Source organism: Drosophila tropicalis, unplaced genomic scaffold (genome assembly GCF_018151085.1).
Source record: "Drosophila tropicalis isolate 14030-0801.00 unplaced genomic scaffold, ASM1815108v1 contig_593, whole genome shotgun sequence".
Taxonomy (NCBI): Eukaryota; Metazoa; Arthropoda; class Insecta; order Diptera; family Drosophilidae; genus Drosophila; species Drosophila tropicalis.
Genome location: NW_027173070.1, coordinates 10,554,252 through 10,576,309, shown reverse-complemented (window position 1 = coordinate 10,576,309; position 22,058 = coordinate 10,554,252). Strand labels below are relative to the sequence as shown.

General features: G+C 36.3%; 5 protein-coding genes across 9 annotated transcripts; 4 read left to right on the top strand and 1 right to left on the bottom strand.

Annotated features, from left to right (window-relative positions):
• The first annotated feature begins 941 nt into the window (after positions 1-941).
• Listericin (listericin) lies at positions 942-1,331 on the top strand. The gene has a single exon (XM_068291206.1). The coding sequence runs from the start codon at positions 957-959 to the stop codon at positions 1,287-1,289; it is 333 nt and encodes a 110-aa protein (XP_068147307.1). The 5' UTR covers positions 942-956; the 3' UTR covers positions 1,290-1,331.
• A 2,555-nt stretch (positions 1,332-3,886) lies between these two features.
• On the top strand, positions 3,887-4,518 carry LOC137577273 (uncharacterized). The gene has a single exon (XM_068290696.1). The coding sequence runs from the start codon at positions 3,994-3,996 to the stop codon at positions 4,366-4,368; it is 375 nt and encodes a 124-aa protein (XP_068146797.1). The 5' UTR covers positions 3,887-3,993; the 3' UTR covers positions 4,369-4,518.
• A 1,063-nt stretch (positions 4,519-5,581) lies between these two features.
• LOC137578118 (uncharacterized) lies at positions 5,582-6,265 on the top strand. The gene has a single exon (XM_068291765.1). The coding sequence runs from the start codon at positions 5,582-5,584 to the stop codon at positions 6,263-6,265; it is 684 nt and encodes a 227-aa protein (XP_068147866.1).
• A 3,554-nt stretch (positions 6,266-9,819) lies between these two features.
• On the bottom strand, positions 9,820-10,158 carry LOC137575926 (uncharacterized). Its single transcript, XM_068288704.1, has 2 exons — positions 10,053-10,158; positions 9,820-9,995 (listed from the first exon to the last, which is right to left on the bottom strand). Exons 1-2 carry the CDS (start codon positions 10,156-10,158, stop codon positions 9,820-9,822), a joined length of 282 nt encoding a protein of 93 aa, XP_068144805.1.
• A 5,098-nt stretch (positions 10,159-15,256) lies between these two features.
• On the top strand, positions 15,257-21,986 carry metro (membrane palmitoylated protein 7-like protein metro). 5 transcript variants are annotated; one of them, XM_068288852.1, is made up of 10 exons: positions 15,257-15,504; positions 15,574-15,656; positions 17,542-17,625; positions 17,706-17,983; positions 18,771-18,902; positions 19,308-19,337; positions 19,685-19,852; positions 20,364-20,691; positions 20,783-21,082; positions 21,148-21,986. In XM_068288852.1, exons 3-10 carry the CDS (start codon positions 17,583-17,585, stop codon positions 21,666-21,668), a joined length of 1,800 nt encoding a protein of 599 aa, XP_068144953.1. In that variant the 5' UTR covers positions 15,257-15,504; positions 15,574-15,656; positions 17,542-17,582; the 3' UTR covers positions 21,669-21,986. The 5 variants fall into 5 exon arrangements, with proteins under 5 accessions (XP_068144953.1, XP_068144952.1, XP_068144956.1 ...); XM_068288851.1 differs by having other exon boundaries at positions 15,258-15,656; XM_068288855.1 differs by having other exon boundaries at positions 15,261-15,656; positions 20,906-21,082.
• Positions 21,987-22,058: the final 72 nt, after the last annotated feature.

Sequence of the window (22,058 nt, the reverse complement as noted above, 5' to 3'; positions counted from 1 at the left end):
GTCAAAATTAAGTTTGTTTTTTTTTTTTGTATGACCATAATTAATGAGTAGATTTTTTTGTATATCAAACATTTCGTTTAAGGATTGCTGATTGAATAGATATTGAATTATTGACCACACATGTTTTGACTTCTCTTGTGTATTTTTTGTTTGGTGGGGTCAGTGGCTTTGAATATTTCAGCAGGTTTTTTCTATACTGTGTGCACTAACAATCCAAAAAAAAAAAAAAAAAAAATAACGATAACAAAATTAATATTTAAAAAGCAATAACAAGAAAAAGAAACATAAACCCCAACAACACAGAGACACACACAAAAATAAAAAAAAGAGGCTTGTTTGCCGAGTGTGTGAGAAGTTGTCTGGGATTTTGGGCGATCAGGGCTGGACTTGGGGGAAAGTGGGGCTTATTAGCTTTAAATGCAATTTTCAAAATCAAGATTATTGAAATCTTCTGAGTCGATTTCTCTCCAACTCATAAAACTAAAATAATTGCTGACAACTTATTTTAAAATATATATAAATATATCGCTTATAAAATGCCAAAGATTAAGATCTTTGACTAAATTTTTTCAGGTAGAGAAGAAAGGATCAAAAATCATCATCATCCACCAGCTCCAGCCCCGTTTAACTTAAAGATCACTTGATTTTCGACAATTATATGTTAGAATATTTCTAGACTCTAGAGAGTGAAAGAGAAAGGTAAACGAGAGTCACTTGAAATTTTAGCCTGTGGGTTTCTTTGGTAGTTCCCCCTGTTGGTTGATAAACAAAAACATTTACAATTTATGATGAAATCATCTTCTATGTCATTCCAATTTAATATAATTAAAGACTCTCAAATCGCAATGATGGCAGAGTTCACAAAGCACAAAAAAAGGATGATTTGGTGGCTAGTATATAAGAGATGGAAGATTTCTAATTTACAGCATTAGTAGAGAACCGAAAACAAGAGAAAGATGAAGCCATATCTGATGCTTGTAGCATTCATGCTGATCCTGGCCAGCACTTTGATATCTTCTCAACCCGTCGAGAATCAACAGTTGACTTTGGAAGATGTTGATGGGCAGCAACGAAATGATGTAGATGGGTCTGGAATTCGTCAAGTTCGTCACTTTTTCGGAGGCGGCCGTAGAGGATATTTTGGCGGTGGCGGCGGCGGCTATCCTAATCCTTATTTTGGCGGCGGTGGCGGCTATCCTTATGGTGGCGGTGGCGGCTATCCTTACGGTGGCGGTAACAGCTTCGCTCAAGCTTCAGCTACAGCTCAATCTAGCTTCTATGGTCGATAAATAAAATAATTCAAAAATAAATGTGTAAATTTGGATAACCGATTTAAACTCGATTTATTAAAAGGGGGCTGGATCTAGTGGCTTAAGATTACGCACATGTATTGCTAAATTGTTAACGTCGATGACCGGTTCATAGATTCGCTAATCGATGACTGGATGGAGGAGCCAGCAATAAACGCACGAAGCGCACTCTATCAATCGTTCACTCCGGTGGAGCAGTCTACAAATATATGTATACATATATAGATAGAATTTTATTGTTTTCAGTCTGTTTGAGAAATATTCCCAAAAGCCAGTGGAATTTGTATGAAATATCACAAAATATTCCGTTGGCTATTATCTATTAATACCTTAGCGATGTGTTATTATTAGATAGATATCGCTTTCAATGGAATGAAAGATGCAAATTGAATGAGATTTTTGTGAACTTTGCAATCTGATAAGTCGACTGCGATCAATGGCCTATGATTCACACAAAGAGTCACGCTGTCAATAATTAATTGATTGCACAAATTATATTTTATACATAGAAAACGCAAAACATATTCAAAAAGATTCAAGGGAGCTCCCAAAAGCTGGCTATAAATGATAGACTATAAAGTGGATGCTTTTTAGAACGTTTCTAAGGGGGTCAGCAATTTGCTAGGATCACGAAATTTAATTGTCAGAAAAAAGGACAATATTTTGAATCTCTATCAACAATTTAACCCGTTTATAACGATACAACTTGAAGTCAAAAGAGGTTCTTTTATACTTACCTACAGTATCATCGAGACGGACTGCCTTGAATAGATCTCTAAGTTGATGTCATGTCAGGGGTTCCATCGAACCTATCGTCCTAAAGATTTCAGGTCAATACTTTGAAGATAGTTAATTCAAAGGCAGCTCAAAAGAGTAAGCAGGTTACCTGTAAAGCTTTTTCTAGAGCCACCAAAATCTAAGATCATCGGCAGACTCTTCTAAAGGACCTCTGAGTTGCAACGTCAATACTGCAGAAAAGATTAAAAATAACGCCAAAACTAGTTGAGAATTACAACCAAATGATGTGAAGAAAAGATAGGCCAATTCAAAAACTTTGTTGAATATTTTGGGGAATTCTTTTTAGTTAAGAAGAATATGTAACTATCTTTTTCAAATGTTTCAAAATCTATGATCAGTGCTTTAACTAACTCTTCAGTCTTTGAGGGCTTGCAACTGTTTTGGAAACTTAAATTATGCAAGTCATTTGTACTGAAGCCAACTTTTTTTACCCTTCTTGACATAAATAAATCTTGCTTTAACCTTTAATATTTCTTGGTCTCACATTATTCTCCCTAATGTTTATTGTTAATAGTTGTAACATAAAGAAGTTTTCCGATAGTTTAACGATATTTGAATCTAAACTCACATCACTTCCATTAACATCGTCAACATCAACATCTGTATCATTAACATCTGTATTGAAAAACAAAAACAATAAACAATTTATTTAGTTACTTCATCATATCAAATGGCAAGGGGGGTGGTCAAGTGGGTGGCGAGGTGGGCTTGTATTGAGGGTGTTTGAAATTTTTGCAACATCTTGTGAAATATATGAATACAAGGAAAACACAAAAGAACTGCAAATTGTTGTTAGAATGCATTTTGTCTATACATTCAAAGAGGGTGGCAAAGGCGAGCTATGTAAATTTTGTTTATTTTGTTTTTAAAAAGGGAAACATACTAATTAAATATATTAACAGAGATGATAACAACAACAACAATAGAAGTATCTTTAAAGCTTTATTTTCTATATATAGTACCTATATATATATATACAAATTTTAAAATATATGTTTTGCGGTTTTCTTTTGATCATTAAATGAAGTACCAGTTAAAACTTGGCACCATTTTTGTTTCGTCAGGATAAAAATCCGTCACTTGAGGTAGGTTTCGGTTTACGTAAATTCAAGTGAAATGAATCAGTGCCAATTAATTAGCAAACTTTAAGGAAATTTTTGCGAAATCACTCAATCAGAAGATGAATCATAGCTATTTCTAGTTAAACTAGGCAAATTAACAAATTAACGCCTAAGCTCGAAAGGTGAAAAAGGTTGAGCCCCTTTGGCCCACCACCAAACTTGTGAACCAAGAATAGACTAAATAGATTTAGATGTAGACTATAAATAAACCAAGAGAAATGGCCAAAAATAACCTGAACAAACCAAACCCATAAACTAACCAAACACGAAGAGGAGCGTCTATTTGCACATTGCAAGAGTTATTTGATCAATTTATATACATATATATACTGGTTGATTCACAAAGAAGCCTACCGCAATTCGAATTTATATTGAGCAGGGGACGGGGAAAGGACGTGACAAACGGGGGAGTTATCTTTGACGTCTGAGCATTTGATATTAAAAATAAAAACAAAAGAAGAAAATAAACCACATTGACGGAAATGTTGTGCGGTCCAAAAAAAAAGGCGCTAATTATATGGAAAGATGTATAGCAAATTAAATTAGTGTTCAACATTTATTATTTGCTCACACTACTGTCATCGGAGAGTCTGCCATAATAATTAGCGCATAGTGTGAAATGTTCAGAGGGAGAGTATAAAAACGTTTAACAAATCTCCAAGCAGACACAGAACCCACAGGAAGCTCAATAGAAGCAGATCACAAGCAGCAAAAAAAAAAATAACTTTCAACAACTAACAGTGAATTTTAAGATTACAAACAAAATGCAATCCGCCATCACATTTACTTTCGTCCTGTCGCTTGTTCTGGCCATTGGTCAATCGGCCCCCATTATCTCTTCTACGGATATTAGCGGTAATCCAGTGCACTCGGCAGTTCCCTTCACCTCACAGACAGATATCACTGGCGACCTAGTCCGTCAGAAGCGGGCCAATCGGGATTACTATCAAGGAGACTATTTCATCTGCTATCCCAGCAGTGCGGTCTATGGCCAACATGGAGCTGCTACCTTGACACTGGCCAATCGTCGTTCCGACAGTGGTTACTCGTCGGGCAATTCGCCTTTTGACTCCTTCGAGGCTCGCAAGGACCGCGCCGATCGTGAACGTGCTGCCTACACCGATAGTTATGGCAAATAAGAAATTATTTATTGCCTCTTTATCTTTTGTTGTTAATACCAATTTGTTATTTATTGTAAGGGATATGAACAGGTCTATATTTATTGTTGAAACATGTTGATAAATTATACTATTTATTATTTATTAAAAACTAAACAAAATTAAAAACAACTAGCAATTTATTTTTATTTGAAGAACCCTTTGCAAATAAGATTTACAATAAAAAATATCAGAGTTATGTAAGTCTATATGAATTAGAGTTGTAAATATAAAGTTAGTTGGAGCGATGGTATTTAGATAAAGTTTTTAACATCGATTTGAAATTATGAAATGAATATGATGATGATCAAGATATGAGTCCCAATCATCAAACATCAATCGGTGTCATCTAATTCCCCGCAGAATGCTGCAATACTTTCACAGCGAACTTTACAACTGTCACCCAACTTGGAAAGTATGTCCTTATTCGATTCATTCGATTTTATTCTTTCCAATAACTAATTTGTTCGCTCGTTTTTGGCTCTAACATTGTTGAGCAACTTGAAATTAAGTGAGAACCTATTGAATAACATTTGACATTTCAAAGCTAATCGATAGGCTTTAGGTTTAATTCCTAACTAAACTTGATTAATAATTCATTTGAAACAACTTTCAAGTTCCTATTTTAAGTAACGACTTAACGGCATATCAACGTAGCCTCTCCACCTACAATTCACAAAGAAAGTTATTCCAAATTATGTTGCCTACTTTCAGGCAGTATTTACAAAATCAAGTTTGTGACTTAACAAGTCTTTCGTTTTAAACAAGTAATTCACCACAGCTGAGCGCAATATAATATTCAATTTTCTGGCCCAAGAAAAAGTGTTCAGAGTCATCGCTCCAGCTCCAAGATCTACCATACGATTTCCAGCTTAAGATTCACTCATCCGGCGATGAGATATTTCGCACCTTGTTTACTTTTAGCATTAGGCTAAAAGTGTGAATTGTTTATAAAGAGATTACAAAACTGTTCATGAGACACAAAGTCGGCTGTTCGATGTGCGGCGGACTTCTTTTTTTATTTTTGCTGACAGACATAATAAAACCATAAAAGAAATCACCTTTAAAATGGAAAAAAATTGCAAAAGAAAGTTTACCCCCTGGTTGTTCGTTATTTTTGTCTTTCATGTCGGGGTTTAAAAGGCCTTCACAGCGAAACGGAAGCAAACAGTCAGTCAACAGTTAGTCAACGAAAATGTTGAACAATTTTCAAGTGAAATCTCTGGTCTTGGCCCTTCTTATGGCCAATGTGAGCCATTTGCACGGGCAACCATTGCAGGATCATCATGCCCGTGAGCAGCGACAGTTGAAACAAGTGGCAATGCCTGGAGGAACAGCTACAGCAGCAGCTGGCACAACGGAAGCGGAGGTACAAATGATGGCCAATACAACCCCAACAATGACCATGCCCATGGCCATGAATCAAATGGGATTGAGTGGCATGCAATTGGCACGCTATCCACAATTATATTATGGTCCTGGTGCTGCATATCCTTTGCCTGTTCCCGGACTGCAAACAAATATAGCCAACAACTATCCTAGTTATCCTAATGGCGGTTTCCCTGGAGCCTTTGGTGTGCCACAGGGTTATCCCACTGGCTTGATGTATCCTTCGCCAGTGTTTCCACCTCCTCCGCAGCAGCCGCAGCAGCAGCTGCCCAATGGTTTTGTGCCTCAGCCATCGGTGGATAATTATGCCAATTTGAATAATATTGTCAATATGGCCAATATTCAGGGTCTGCAAGGGGCCACAACAACAAACAATGGTTTCTATCCACCACCACCACCCACTGGATTCCAGGGAGGTCCTGTGTTGCCTGGTCTATATCCAACGCCTCCTAATGCCGGCTTTATGCCAGCTTATGCTTCTGCTTTTTAGCCAAACAAACGAAACTTTCATCTTTCATCTGCTTTTAATTTATTGCATTAATTTATTTTATTTCTATTTATAAATAAATTCTCAAAGAATATTTCATTCAACCTTTGTTAGCAAATTTCTTGGGCCATTGATAGACTTTTGGCACTTGCGGCAATGGTTGCCTTCTCTGCTGATATGGATGTTGTTGTTGTTGTTGGGAAAATGTCTGCCAGCCTCCAGTTGGTCTATTTCCCGCCAATCTATAGGCTCCTTTGCCAATTTGAGTTGGCGCTATGCCATCCAGACGCATAAAGTAACCCGGCGGTAATTTTGTCAGACCATTTGCCAAAGAGACTAACAACATCAGCAGCATGACTAGCGTTCCGAGAATATTTTGGTTCCTCATCTTGGCCAGAACTGTGTTAGCTTCAAGGCCAACATCTGGCTTTTATACCAGCGTCTCGCATCCAACATCCAGCATCTTGGGGTACTATATATGTCAATTGATCCCCATACTGGAAAGTAGGCAAACTGGGAATGCGATTCGGCGTCAACTTGCATTTGACAGTGGTAACTGCATGTAGTAAACCGGTTACACATCATGGCTAGTATATCACACGATAATACACACACACACACATGCACGCACACACTCAGAGAGATGCAGAGACACCTCTTGGCTCTTGCTAATTGCCAAGTCAAGTGCAAGGCTGAAAAGAGGGCCAAGCGGTCAAGTTGCAGGTTTTCAAATTAAATTATCACAAGCATCATCACACAAGAGCCTTCTAACGGTATCTAAAGTATAAGAAGAAGACGGAAAAGCTGCTAATTTTAGTTTATGAACAGAAACATAAAAATTCATTTAAAGGAAATTGCTAAGATACATATACATAAGCCAATCTTGTTATATACTCATAAATTCAGCTTTTCATTTCAATGAGAATTACGAATCAATAATTAAAAAACAAAAAATTTGAATCATGTAACAAAAATAATTAGAAATTAAGAACGAAAGGATAGATTAAAGCATATAATCTATAAAAAAGATAAATAATAGGATACAACAGAAAGAAAGAACCTAAGGATTCGAATTTCATAGGAAAGACTTTTTACAGCCTGCTTAAAGGTATCCGATTTCAAATAAACACACTTTGAAATGGTTTTCAATTGTTTTCGTTTTCAAATATAAATATTTAGCTGCCAATGGCAGTCCATATTTTCTAATAACTATAGGACAGCAAAAACCAGATCACAATAATCCCCTGTACTTAGAAGATTCCTCTTCATTAACAAAGGAAAATAGAAACCTAAGTTCCGACCAAATCGAAACACATTATACTGAAGGTGTTCATCTTATAGTTAAATTTAAATAAAACAAGTATTCTTTTAAAACATTCCATTGCAAAATACTTTATGGCACACAAAATATTACATATTTTAAGATAGGGTATCACATCTTCGGTATTCGCCAACTTAAGGCCAATATAACGAAGATGATCATTGAATATCGTAGGCAGCACATAGCTAGGTATGTCCAAAACCTTCAAGTTCTACCAATAGATTAACAAACAGGATTTTCTCAATGTCCCTAAACGCTTTCACTTACAAAATCTGTAAATGAGCCACCCATAACATCAGAATAAGAAAATTGGCGATCGATAGTTCTACATATATGCAACAAAACCAGTCCAATCATTTAGAAATTACCTTTCGAGTGAGAGAGTATCAAATGTTTGTCTTGTTTTTACGTTCTTAAGCCATCTCCAACTATAGAAAAACCACCACTCTATCCCGAAAATGCTTTTAGCACTTTTTTGTTTCCTTAAGTAAGACGCTCCTTTCGCTCAGTGTATAATGCCATTAAAAGTGAAATTGAGATCGTGCTGTTTGACATGTTAACTGAACACTCAAATAATGCACATTTGCGCAGATAAGCTAAACAAAAAATGTCATTCTTTATGATTTACAATCCCAATGAGAAGTAGAGTAAAAGAAGGACAGAGGAAATGTCAGACGGGAGTGGAAAAGAGATGAAGAGACAGTAATTGAGTGAGAGTGAAAATTTCAGCTACCTGTGAGTAAACCAAAAAGGTTATTGATAGTTTCGAGCAGGTAAATCAAAGGTGAGTGATAATCCTAAAAAATAATACATATATATGTATTTAGGTGCTCAACAGGAAAATTTTCCTTCAAGTTACCTAAGAACATTTTTGTTGTCAGTCTTCGATTGCAACTTAAAGTATGAACTTCATCTGTGTAATACTTCTAATAGTCCTTTGCCTTTGGCTAGTCGAGGCTAGACCATGGTGGCCCCATACCCAGGACACTACATACGATGCCAGTTTGGATCCTTTGGTCTGGTCACGTGCTTTTGTTCAAGACACTGTGCGAAAATCGCGCACAAATCACCATCATACGAAACCCCATTACAGTCGAAAGAAAATTCTAAAAAATAACTGGTGGCAAGAGCAACAGGATTACATGAGGAGGAAACATTATCGCACCGGCAAGAATCTCTCTGGACGACGTCGACCATCCGCACGTGAGCGTCACTTAGGTGCTAAGCAATTCAAATTAAAAACAAATCATCCCATCAATCGATATTAATTAGCATAAAATAAAAAACAAAATCAAGTCACAAAAAATCAAGAGACAGATGTTATTATTTTTAAACTTTAGTTTTGTCGCATTAACGTCATCAAATCCTGTCACGTTTTGTTTAGCACAGGAGCTAATAAGTCCAAAACTGGTTTCAACTGATCTTACATACACGCACCTTAAGGTCATTTGCCATTTCAAGACCAAAAATATGGTAACAACTTGGTAAATACTAAATAAATATGTAAATATGATGTAACCGGCGTGCCGGGCTTTGGCTTTGACTTTGCGTCTGTGTCAATATGAGGAAGATCATGGCAAGACCCAACCCAACCCAAAAATCTAACAAAAATTGGACAGATGAATGAAAGTAAATGTTGCAAAAGAAAAGAAGAAGAAGTCACAAATTTTATTGACTCTAACAATTAACAGTTGGACGCACGAGCCCACACCTAGAGAGAAGAAGGCGATCCAAAAATGACTATAAAAACGCTAGTTACCAGGGCTAATGGCATCAAATTTGTCCGACCCACAACCAAGAGTACCCAAAAACTTACAACCAAATTACCAAAGAAAATGAAATTCGTTTATACATTGTGTATCCTGATCTTGACGGTTATGATCTTGCCCAGTCAAGCATTGCCGGTAGAGCAAATAAATCTCTTGGATCTGGAACTAGATAAACCCCATACGGCAGACAACCAGGAGGTGGCATCGGCTGATCTACAACGTGTCACACGTGGCTTAGGAGGCTTTGATTTTGGTAGCAAATTCGGAGGACTTGGTGGCGGCCTGGGCTTGAAGGGAGGCTTTGGCGGCTTGGGACATGGTTTTGGCGGTGGCTTCGGTCTAGGACATGGCTTTGGCGGAGGTCTTGGCAGTTTCAAGGGTCTTTTCAACAAATTCTAAATACAAACATCATCTCTTGTCTCTTTTCTACACTTAGTACAAATAAATGTTAATTTTAGTTTATTTTATTAAAATTGTCCTGTTTGAAATATGGGATTCAGAGCTCCATAGAACTCTAATGTGGGAGCTGGCGATGAAGTTGTTCTTAGTCTTGGTAGAGGAGTGGAACTTGAAGTGGTTTCTGTACTAAAGGCCCTACGCAATTGGGCCAAGAAACGAGGCCAAGAGTAAAGAGGTCGTTTAACTGGAATCAAGATAAACAATTGTTGAAATAACTTTAATTTCACACAGAAAAACTTACCTGTGCTGGTGCTAATGGGAGCCACTTTAACATCATATTCTCGTTCGTCTAAGGTTGAGGCCAAAGCCAGCAAAACTAGCAACTCACAAAGTAGCAAACGAAACATATTTTCAAACTAAATAAAACGAAATTGTCATCCCATTTTAAAGCATTTTTTCACACGAAAGCTTTCCCCTTATTTAGCAAACGAAGTTGTAAACAATTTGTTTGTTTATTTATTTTTTCATAGTTTTATTGCCACTAAACAACACAAAGAAATATCACAAAATCACAATCGATTGATCGATAGATCTCTCGCTCTCCCTCTCCCTCTCAGCCATAAAATCCACCGAAGCCACCACCGAAACCGCCGCCACGATATCTGGTACGTGTACGTGTCACATAACGTGTACGCTGATAGCCACCGCCAAAGCCATAGTAGGGTGGAGGAGGCGGTGGTGGTGGTGGTCCAAAGAATGGTGGTGGTGGATAGAATTGACGCACTTTTCTGGTATTCTCCTCCGACAACGTGGTATCATTTTGGTTCGTTTCACCTGCCTCTGCCAATTGGCCAAGAGTCTGTTCCTTCTCCTCGATGACTTCGCTGCTTGCGAGCACAACAAAGCTGAGGCAACAGATAAATAATAGAGTTCGCTTTGAAACCATTTTTAGATACTAAACGTGATTTGAGTTTCGAGCTTCAATTTATATATAAACCCAAAATACGAATAGTTGGGGGTAGAATGAATTAAGAAGAGGTTTATTAGCCTGTTCTTTGTGTGGAGTTCATGTGTGTATTGGTGTGTGTTTATATTTGTCATTGAATGTAAAGAATAATTAGCGAAAAAACCCAAAAATATGAAATCAGCCATTATACTATAGCATAAGGAATTTTTAATACTCTGAAACAAATGCCATTCTAGTTGAGGAATTTGTTAAACCGGATTTTCCGTTTACAGGAAATGGTTTTTTTGCACCCTGCTTAAGACATCTTGAATCTTTATGGATTGTTGATTTAAGGGTCCTAAGCAATCCTTTGAAAGCCGCAGTTTTACCATATATTTTCAGTCAAAATAATAATATAACATACCTTATATCTACTTATTTGAACAATAATGAAAATGCATTATTTGGTAAGTGTCTTCCTTTAGAATTTATTTTAAACCCAGTACAAACCAAAGTACTTTCTATTAAAATCAATTTAATATTTTGATTCTTCTTGATTCTGCAATACCTTCCAGAACACAGTTATTACATGAATTCCGCTTTGTGTAAATACCAATAATACTTTTCTTTTAACTCACTTAAGTGTGATGCTTTAATTTGTATACCTCAGTACTCATGACAGTACTTACTTGTGTACTTACTTTGGACCAAATTTGAGAATTAAGTTTAGCATCTACCTAAGAACTTGGTTCGAAGTGCGCTGACTACCTACTTCAGATCTTATTGCTCAAGTACTTTAGTATCTTCCCTATTACATGCTGAAATTAAGTAATGAAACTTACTTTAAGTACTTTAATTACTTTGTTTTTTTAAATTCCTTTCTTCTAATTTTGTTTAAGTCCCTTTCCTATCCACATTTTCACTGTGTATGTTGTTTGTTTAGATGAAAATACTTAACTTCGCCTACTACAAAGACTTCTTAAAGTAATTACTTTATTTAAATTTGTAGTTAAATACCATAAAAAACCATAAAAACTCGCTAATTAAAATTTCGAGTCTACTATGACACCAACAGACTCTATCATAGAGTATAAGCAAAAGACAATGATTGTTAGTCAAGAGGAATAAATGAAATTGAAATAACGAAGCCGACCTAATATATGTATGTATGTATAATGATTAGGCGGAAGTATGTATAGGCCACAGTGGGGCAAATTATTTGTTGATCGTTTAAAGGTCTTTGACTTTAAGAGAAAATTTGATTTCAACACATTTCGATTGAGTGATCTTCATGTCGTCGATTAAGCCAAGCCACTTTGGGCAACCACTTAAAATAAACAAATCGACTCATTCCACTGTAATTCGAAGCTGTCTGAGTGGTCACTCATAATGTTTATATGGTTTTGGTAAACAAATCCAAATGGAGGGAACAACAAAAGAGAAAAAAACTGCAATATCATCAAACAAAGAAAACGAAACTCAAACGCAAAATGGGATTTTTTATATATCTTCTCGATTTTGTTATTGTTTATTAATTATTTACACATCACGATTTAAGTGGTTTTTTTTCTTAACCTAACAAGCCGCCGCCAAAACCGAAACCTTTGAATTTAGCGAATCCAATACCGCCGCCAACGAAACCGCCGGCACCACCCAAACCAGCACCACCCAAGCCAGCACCACCCAAGCCTGCTCCACTATAACCATAACTTGGCACTGCCTGAACAGTTGAGTATGAAGAGACAACGGGCACAGATGTGATGACTGGAATGGTTGAGACAACGGGAACTGTTTGAATAATGGGCTGTGGTGCAGCTACTAAGCCACCCACACCACCTCCAGCAATTACACCGCCTCCAACAATTGCACCGCCGCCACCAAATCCTCCAATGTGACGAGTCTTTCTTACTAAATCGGGCGCTTGATCGCCATTTATAATCGGCGAGCAGGAAGCGAGGACTCCACCAAGGATAATCGAAAGATAAACCACCGTTTGCCACCGCATGTTGTGTACTAGTACTAATCTGAGCAAACTTCACCACGAGCCACGTTATTTATGCAAATTAATTATCAAATTGTTTGCCTTTTCAATTAACATTTTAGTTTAACAAGTTGGGCGCCAGTAACAAGCAAATTTCCCATAAAGACGGGGTTTTACCCAGTGATGAGAAGTTTCCCGAAAATATTGACCACTAAACTAAGCCGGAAAGGTTAAAACCTTTAAATTTAAATTTTCACAAGTTCTGGCAAGTAAGTAAAGAAAGTTTCCATTAAATTACATCAATTCCGCTCTCTTTCTTCTCGAATGTACTCGACTTGATAGTTTTCTCTTAGTGTATCTGGCATTTTTGGGCCATCACTGGTTTTGCCCAACTTAGTTCACACCTCATCATAACTCACCGTCATCAGAATGTGAAGGTCACGCCGGGGGGAAGTAGGGAGGGATTGAAGACCCTAATTCATAGGTAAACAAAGCATAAGTAGGCATAAAAACCAAATGGTCTCCCTTGTTCGCATCTCACAACGTTGTCAACCTCACAATGATGAAGAAGCTTCAATTACAAGTCCTAATCTCAATGGTAATTTGCCTCTCGTTGAGTCAGAGCCAATGGACAGGCATACAACAAATTCCTGTTATACAACAGGTGCCAGTTATACAACAGCAGCCACAATCTCTGGGATTACTCGGAGGAGCTGGCGGTGCAGGCGGATTGATAGGCGGTGGTGCAGCAGCTGGCATTGGCGGTGGTTTCGGACGTTATCGTGAAAGCTATCGCATCAAGGCTCGCGGTTTTGGCGGTGGTTTAGGTGGCTTCGGAGGCGGTGGTTTTCGTGCTCGATATGACAAGAAAGTTGCTGGTGGCTTTGCTGGCGCTGGAGCTGGTCTAATTGGCGGCGCCGGCGCTGTTGGTGGTGCTGGTCTATTGGGTTAGGTTTGAAAGTAGAAAATTAGTACAAAACTTTTGAATAAAATATATTTAAATCTTATGTCTCTACTTTATGTTTCTCGAGAAAATTTATTTAATGCTTAAACTCTTTGTAAACTGATCCTTTCTACCTCTAAATATAAAGGGAGATTAAAGGTAGATAAATTAAGTACATTTATAGTTATACCTAATACATGTAGCCTTGAAAATGTTGCTCCAGATTTTAAAAACTATTGAAATCTATCTATCTAATCTATTGAATCTTTGAAACCAGCAGGAACTTTCTTTGAAAGAGATAAAGCAACAGGTACAAAAGAAAATCCAAACCCAAAATCACATTCGTTTAAAAATATTCAAAGAAGTATCTCAAATCAAATCAGTTTTGCCTATAAAATTAGTTTAAAGTATCATATGCCATATATGGGCCATGAGAAGAGTTCTATAATATAACTTTTGAGTTTTTAAGTAATGGAATAATCCAGAAAAATCATTTTAACTCAATCTTGTACCCTTTTTGACTTTTCGAACATTAAATTTGGATAAGAAAACTTTTAGTTTTTATACAGAAACGTAAACGCGTTTAAAATAAAAGTTAGTTCGTCTATTTTTCTAGTAAATATATTATCCTAAAAACTATAGAAAATGGGCTAAGCAAAAATAAATAAATCAATAAATTTCCTAAGGATTTTCAATTTCTTAACCCTATAGTCACTAGTAATCTACTAAAATTAAGAGACTTGATCACCACTAAATAAAGTCCTAAAACATATTTAAATTGTCCAAAATTCAGGCTAAGATCAAATTTGATGAAAATTGCAGTAAGAAAATTCTATAAAATTTCCTCAAGCATCTTGACCTTTGCGAAATTGTTATTAAGTCAATATTTCGACAATTTCTAAAACTCATTTCTTTCCTTACTCCTAAGAACTTCGATAAGGATAATCCAATGTTACAAAAAATCGAGAATCTAGATATCATTACAATTGCCAAAAATGTCAAAAAATGTGTTTGAAAATTGTTTTGGTTTCGAATATATTAATAGTACATTCAAATCAAGCTAACCCCTTTTAAATAAGCGACAAAAATATTTAATGAATCCTAAACATTTAACAAACAAGACAAAAAGCGAGCCCTATAAATTAGAATAAAAATTAGATACACTTTTACTTTAATTTGATATAGATTTTCGATATAGACTTTCTATTTAATATGCCGAAATCCATAAAATTTGCATAAAATTTTGTTTCATTTTCTGCATCATTAACTCACTGAAATATAGAATGAATGTTATTTTTTTAATATGCCAAGAACATTGTCTTCCCTTGTTCAGAAAAAACCACCCTGTAGAGCAGAAAATATACTCAACCTTCTGTTATATAGTTTTCTGCTGACATGCGCATTTGCAACCCCCTCTTCCGAGGAACTCAGAATTTTTGTTGTGTTTTCTCGCCGTTTGTGTGCGTTTTCTGAATGGATATGCTCGTTGGGGTCTCTTCGATGACAACGTTTTGGTTGGGCTTCAGTTCGAAATAGTCGCTCCGTGCATTAGCTTCTCTTCCGTTGTTGTTTGTTGGGCCCAATTCTTGCTCTGCCTTAGCCGCCTCTGCGATATACTCTCTGTCTCTCGCTCGAGTTTTGTGTGTGGACAAATGTATATATATATATATACATAAATATTTTGCATTTGCATTTCAGTTTTTTATTTTCATTTTGTTTTTAGTTTGTTTTGCAAGTGAAACAGATTGTCCAAAAGTTGTCTAAATTAAGGGACTAAGTGAAAGTCGTTTGATACTAGTTAAAGCTATGTGAAACTGCCTAAAAATAGACCAAAAACACGGAGCAAGAGACAATACGTCTACGGACTAGGAGATGAATTTTATGTTTGTGTCTTGGACTGTGTCTGTGTATGTTAAAAGTGGAATAATTATTTAAAAATAAACATCTTGCAGACAAAATACTTAAACAAAAAATTAATCCATCAGATACTAAAACAGTGAGAGAGAGAGAGAGAGGGAGAGACAGAGGAAAACAGGTGAGAAGGACCTTTTAATTAACATAATATTTTCACATCAATTTCTTTGCTCCATTAGAGTGACCAGATTTTCCATGATTTGTTGTGTTGAATAAAAAAATGTTTTGTTTTTTGTTTAAAGCAAAGTAACAGCAATTAAATAACTACCCTTCTCTTGGGCGGGGGTGGTGACCAAGTGGAATGGGGGTGGTTGGTTGGTTGGCTGGTTGACTGGCTGGTTACCTGCCTTATCTCCCTTCTGGGGCTATATAAGATTGTCTCAAGTCGTACTGCAATTAGAGTAATTGCAATGACTGCAAAACTGTCTGTCTATACTGACATTTTCTTAACTTTATATGCATTTCATTTGATTGGCAGTTACCCACAACTAATGACGTTTCGTTATATACTCACTCTCTCTCTCTCTCTATATATATAGTTCAAGGTCATCTATCATCAAAGGATATGTAGGGGGTGTGTGTGCAAGTTGAAGGACACTAGTTGTATGTACATCTTTATTTTTTTATTCATGCCTTTTTCACACTTTTCCCCTAACCTTTTCTTTTCTTTTGTTTTGTTACTAAGAATGTTAAATGGTGACATTAATTTCCCACATTTTCTTCTACTTGGAGGCGCTAATGAGTTTGTGGCATGCAACTTGGCCATTTATAAGTTACTGAACCCGAGCGCAAAAAAAAAAAAAAGAAAGAAACTAAATTTCCTCTTGGCACCCAGCCAGGATCATATCATGCGCTTGACTGGTCATCAGCAACAGGACCATAAGCAAAATCAAAATCAATGCAGCCATTGAACATTTAATGTTATGCAGTTTCGTTTTCCTTTTTCCTTGTTACTCAAAAAGCGCATAATAAATTTTCTCTTTCAAATTGAGCACATTGGCTAACCTACTTAGGCAAACTAATTGCATTGTGGGCCAATTGCCTTCGCCAACAAAAATAGCCCACCGAAATGGAGGCAAAATTTTCTCTGTGACCCTTCAAATTGTCGCCAGTCAGTCAGACGCCAGGACCCCTCTCCAAAAATGTATAAGAAAAAAGGCAAAAAGGAAACACAAACAACTGACAAGAAGCAATTTTTTTTTTTGGCCAACTTTCAATACAGTATCGGTTCAATGAGCAAATAGGAAACACCCCCACTTAGTGATGGGAATTTATAATATTACTTGAGGGATGACTTTTCCATGTTATTGAAAGACTTTTTGATAGTTTTGGGTTTAACCCAGTATAGTTTTCTATATAAACTATTATTGGAAAGACGAATTACATATACCTTTTTATTAACCCAGATGAAACCACTTATTATATAAAAGAGTAAATGATTTCATTCAAAACAAGCGTTTAGTCGTTCATTTGTGAATAGTTTCGATTATAGTTCTCTAGAAATTGAATGGAAGATGTTCTATACTCAAAAGTAATTACATGAGCCTTGAATATATAATATTTGAAGTCAACTGGATTCCACTATGTATTTTAAATATACTCTATATATAGAAAACGAAGTTTTTCGAAACATCTTTGAAATATGACAAAAACCATGTTTTATACGACGCCCTTTGAGTTTTCTTAGTTTAAAAGAAACTCTCATACTTTATCCTCTTTCAATTTTCTAACAAAAAGATACAAGATTTAATATATACTTTTTCAAACCTCTGATTTCAAATAGGATCAACAAAATCCATTAGAACTGTATTTACTCCATGCTAGTTATTAAACTCTTGAAACTCTCTGCACTTTCCATCCTAGAACCGCTCCTGTTTGACATTGTTATTATGAAATGACGTAGAAAGTCAACATTTTAGAGTGGGTGGAGGCCAAGCATGAGCCTTGGAATTATCATGCTAAAGAAAGTTTAATTCTATTCATCGATTTTGTCATTTCAATTTTAGCCAACAACATAAAAAAATAAACAAAGGACCAAGGACTTAGCATGCCAGCTGCAGTTATGGCTTCCGATATCAATTGGGATCCTGGTGAGTCATCATATATTCAACCAAAAAATCTATATATTTACATATTTTAATCAAATTATATTTACTTTTTTTTTTGGCAGCGCTTTCCAAACTGTTCACCACCCTAAAAGAGTCGGATAATTTATCAAATGATCAGGAAATTGATTTTCTTAAAGCTTTACTCGAATCAAAAGAGCTGAATGCTTTAGTCAATGTTCACACTAAAGTGGCAAAAGTTGGTAGAGATGATCGTCTAGCTCCTGTACTATCAACATCATCCCAAGTGCTCTACGAGGTCCTGGAACAATTATCGCAACACTGTCATCTCAACGAGGAATGCAAAGAAGTATTTCATTTGCTACAAGATGTCCATTTGCAGGTGCGTGATATATCAGAGGTCCTAGTTCGATTGGTTGCTCTTATTTCGAATGTTTGCAAGTAGATAACGTTGCCTAAGCAATATAAAGGCTTTAATGCCGAACTCATTTCACTTAACTCTCTATACAACAAATCTATCTTTGCATCTATATTTATAGAAATATTTATTGTAAAATGTATATTATGAAACAAAAATGTTTTATTGCCATCCTTTAAATGCCATATATATTAGAGCTTGGTGTCGATAATAATGTTGATTACATAAAATATTGTGTTTCAACTATTCAAATTAAAAATTGTTGAAATATCGCTTTAATAGGCAAAATACTTACTCACTCTTTGAAGCTTAGAACAACCGAAACAAATATTAACCTCAACATAGCTATATCACTTTAAACACTTTCTATAATCTCAGAAAAACCTACACAATTAGAATTATTATCGTCCTGATACATATCAAGTTAAATAATATAAGGATCGTTGAATAACCGAAATAATTAAGTTTTTAAAACCAGTTAATCCAACTTTTACAACTCTTTTTGTTGTTTAATAACCGAAAACCTTGTAGTTTAATAGGAAGATTGGTTACTCTTTTAAGTTGGTATATAAAAATCCTTCCAATAACCGAAACGACTAAGAAATTGTACTGTAAATTCCAAAAAAGATTCACGATTTAAAAAAATAAACCAATAATCGATTAAACTTGCAAACAACCAAAGAAAATTAGAATAATTATAAATTATTGATTATCCAGAGATATTGTTAATATATTGGTTTTTTCTTCATAGCACTTATTATTTGCCCATGATGCCATAGCCCAAAAGGATTTCTATCCTCATCTGCCAGAGGCTCCTGTCGAAATGGATGAAGATGAGGAGACCATTAAAATTGTTCAATTAGTTAAAAGCAATGAACCTTTGGTAAGTTAATCATCCTATTTGGTCTTTGTTTCGTTTTTGTGTATCATCTTTGGCTCATTTTCATGTTTTGTCAACTTGTCTCACCGCTCCCTACTTTTCGCCTATATACATACATATGTATAGATATATTAACATATGTATATCTATGACAATATATATATATATATATATTCTGCTCCTTTCTGCGCCTAATTATTCCAAACTTCATTCATCTACCCATTCTGTTGTCCACATTCATTCTAATAATAAATCTATGCATTTTGCTTTTTTTAACCGCTTGAAAATGTCGTATGAAAACGAATTCGATTAACAAAAAACTCAAAAACCAATTCATATAATTGTTTTAAAAAAAACATTGTACAAAATATATATAAATATATTTGAAAAATAAAAATAAAATCACAGACAGGAGCACAAAGTGCGGAGCCAATTGTTGTAAGTAAACAAAATGTCCAATAGCTGTAAAAACTGCAACAATAACAACAATAACCAACAAGAAAAAAACACTTGAACACTGGAACACCCACTTGTCCACAGTGCGTCCACCCACTTGACACAGAATCCCTTTGAACAACAAAAAAAAAGGAAAACAAAATGAATTGTATAGAACTTTGCCTTTACTCATCACCTAGATACAAAAAGCACAAACACACACATACACCCAGCTCCCCCTACACACCCACACCCACACACATACATATATTCACACCTACACTTACACATGAATCACTTGTTCAATTTCTCAATATCTTTTGATTTGTCCTTCTCTCAATATCTGACAGGGCGCCACCATTAAGACGGATGAGGAAACTGGCAAAATAATCATTGCAAGAATAATGCATGGCGGTGCCGCCGATCGTTCGGGTCTAATACATGTCGGTGATGAGGTTATCGAGGTTAATAGCATCAATGTGGAGGGCAAAACACCGGGAGATGTCCTAAGCATATTGGTAAGGAACTGCACTTCACGCAGAAGATCTGATGTAATTCTTGAAAAATGTCATTCCCATCATGTATTCTCGCTTATAATAGAATTATATTTCCAATCTTGAATTCCCTTCTTATATTTTCAAATTTAATAACTTGTAATTCCTTACTTTTTGGATTTCAATCAATTATTCTCACTATTTCAACTTATGACACTTATAGTTCCCAACTCGTTTAAGCCTAAATTCGCCCAGTTTGACATTTTCAGCACTTGTAATTCCCAACTGGTTTAAATTTAATCAGTTATTTTCACTTTTCCAACTTAAAATTCTCATAGTTTCCAATTTGTTTTATGCTAAAAGTAAAACATTTTTTAAAATTCAAAGTCTGCTTATCAGAAAACTGGTTTAAGTAAATCAGTAAATGTAAACAAGTTGAAAACAGGTCTATCGATTAATTTCTTCACCTTAACTTACCTTACTTACTCTACCCATCCAAAAGTTTGAACCAACTTATGTTCCCTCTTTTCCATAGCAAAATTCGGAGGGCACCATTACTTTTAAGCTGGTGCCAGCGGATACCAAGAATGCCCAGCGTGAGTCCAAGGTGCGTGTGCGTGCCCATTTCGACTATAATCCCGATGTGGATCCGTATATACCCTGCAAAGAGGCTGGCCTTGGGTTTCAACGTGGCGATGTCTTGCATATAGTGGCCCAAGATGATGCCTACTGGTGGCAGGCACGCAAAGAGCATGAGCGTAGTGCTCGAGCTGGGCTTATACCAAGTCGGGCACTGCAGGAACGTCGCATAATACATGAGAGGACACAACGTGAGGGCGGCAATGCGGATCTAGATTCGAAGCGTAAGCATCTAGAGTTATAATCACTTTATAATCCCATAATTCGCATTTACCCATATCATGCATTTATCATGCCCCTCTCACCTAATATCAGCCGGTTCATGCGCCTCACTCTGCACCACTAATACCCCACCCGGCTCCCCGCGCTTGCATACGAGCAGCAGCAGTTCATCATGTCGCCAGCCAAAGACTAAAAAGATCATGTACGATTTGACAGAGAATGATGACTTTGATCGTGAACTGATTGCCACCTATGAGGAGGTGGCCAAATTGTATCCACGTCCGGGTGTATATCGTCCCATTGTCCTCATCGGTGCGCCAGGAGTTGGACGCAATGAGCTGCGTCGTCGTCTAATTGCCAGAGATCCGGATAAGTTTCGTAGTCCAGTGCCATGTAAGTGAAAGGTTATAACTAAATTGATGTAGATTTATCATCTTCTCATCTCATCTCTTTTCCAGATACTACCCGCCCAATGCGCACTGGCGAAGTGGCCGGACGGGAATATATATTCGTGGCCCATGAGAAAATGGAAGCAGATATTGAGGCTGGCAAATTTGTCGAACATGGCGAATATAAAGGACATCTCTATGGCACTTCGGCTGAGAGTGTTAAGTCCATTGTGAATGCTGGCTGTGTTTGTGTCCTAAGTCCGCATTATCAGGCAATTAAAACCCTGCGTACAGCCCAATTGAAGCCATTCCTTATACACATTAAGCCACCAGAGTTAAGTCTCCTGAAATCCACCCGCACCGAAGCACGTGCCAAATCTACATTCGATGAGGCAAATGCTCGTAGTTTCACCGACGAAGAGTTCGAGGATATGATCAAATCGGCGGAACGTATAGATTTCCTCTATGGACACTTCTTCGATGTCGAGATAGTCAATGGCGAATTGATCAATGCCTTTGAGCAATTGGTTCAGAATGTTCAACGACTCGAGACGGAACCTCTCTGGGCGCCCTCCATGTGGGTGCAATAAAATGCCAAAAAAAAAACAAACAAACAGATAAGAGAACTCAAACAAAAAACTATAACAAAAAGCGTTGCATAAATCCAACACCAAAGTATTTTTTCTGCCATACCGAATTTAGCAATTTGATGCTGATGGAGTTTTTAGAAGTTAATGACTTTGAGAATGAGAGAATGATAAACAAGTAAAAAGAATACCCTAAAGAAATATAAAACCCTTTGGGCCTGGCCTCCTCAGTCCTTTTTTCACTAAATGTACCTTGTTTTTGCATAGAAAAAAAAAGAAGTGAAAAATGTAAACACTAATGAAAAGAATACAATAACAAAATTTCAAATTAACTAAATTAACGAAAACCAATTGATTACAAAACTATATTGTACAAATCGGATTTCTGTTCAA

Excerpts from the sequence above, each read along its gene's own strand:
- LOC137575926 (XM_068288704.1), bottom strand. The coding sequence starts at position 10,158 with ATGTTTCGTTTGCTACTTTGTGAGTTGCTAGTTTTGCTGGCTTTGGCC. Across the intron at positions 9,996-10,052 it reads TCCCATTAGCACCAGCACAG|TTAAACGACCTCTTTACTCT; the intron begins GTAAGTTTTTCT and ends TCTTGATTCCAG.
- Listericin (XM_068291206.1), top strand. The coding sequence starts at position 957 with ATGAAGCCATATCTGATGCTTGTAGCATTCATGCTGATCCTGGCCAGC.
- metro (XM_068288852.1), top strand. The coding sequence starts at position 17,583 with ATGCCAGCTGCAGTTATGGCTTCCGATATCAATTGGGATCCTG. Across the intron at positions 17,984-18,770 it reads TACAAGATGTCCATTTGCAG|CACTTATTATTTGCCCATGA; the intron begins GTGCGTGATATA and ends TTTTCTTCATAG. Across the intron at positions 18,903-19,307 it reads TTAAAAGCAATGAACCTTTG|ACAGGAGCACAAAGTGCGGA; the intron begins GTAAGTTAATCA and ends ATAAAATCACAG.
- LOC137578118 (XM_068291765.1), top strand. The coding sequence starts at position 5,582 with ATGTTGAACAATTTTCAAGTGAAATCTCTGGTCTTGGCCCTTCTTATG.
- LOC137577273 (XM_068290696.1), top strand. The coding sequence starts at position 3,994 with ATGCAATCCGCCATCACATTTACTTTCGTCCTGTCGCTTGTTCTGGCC.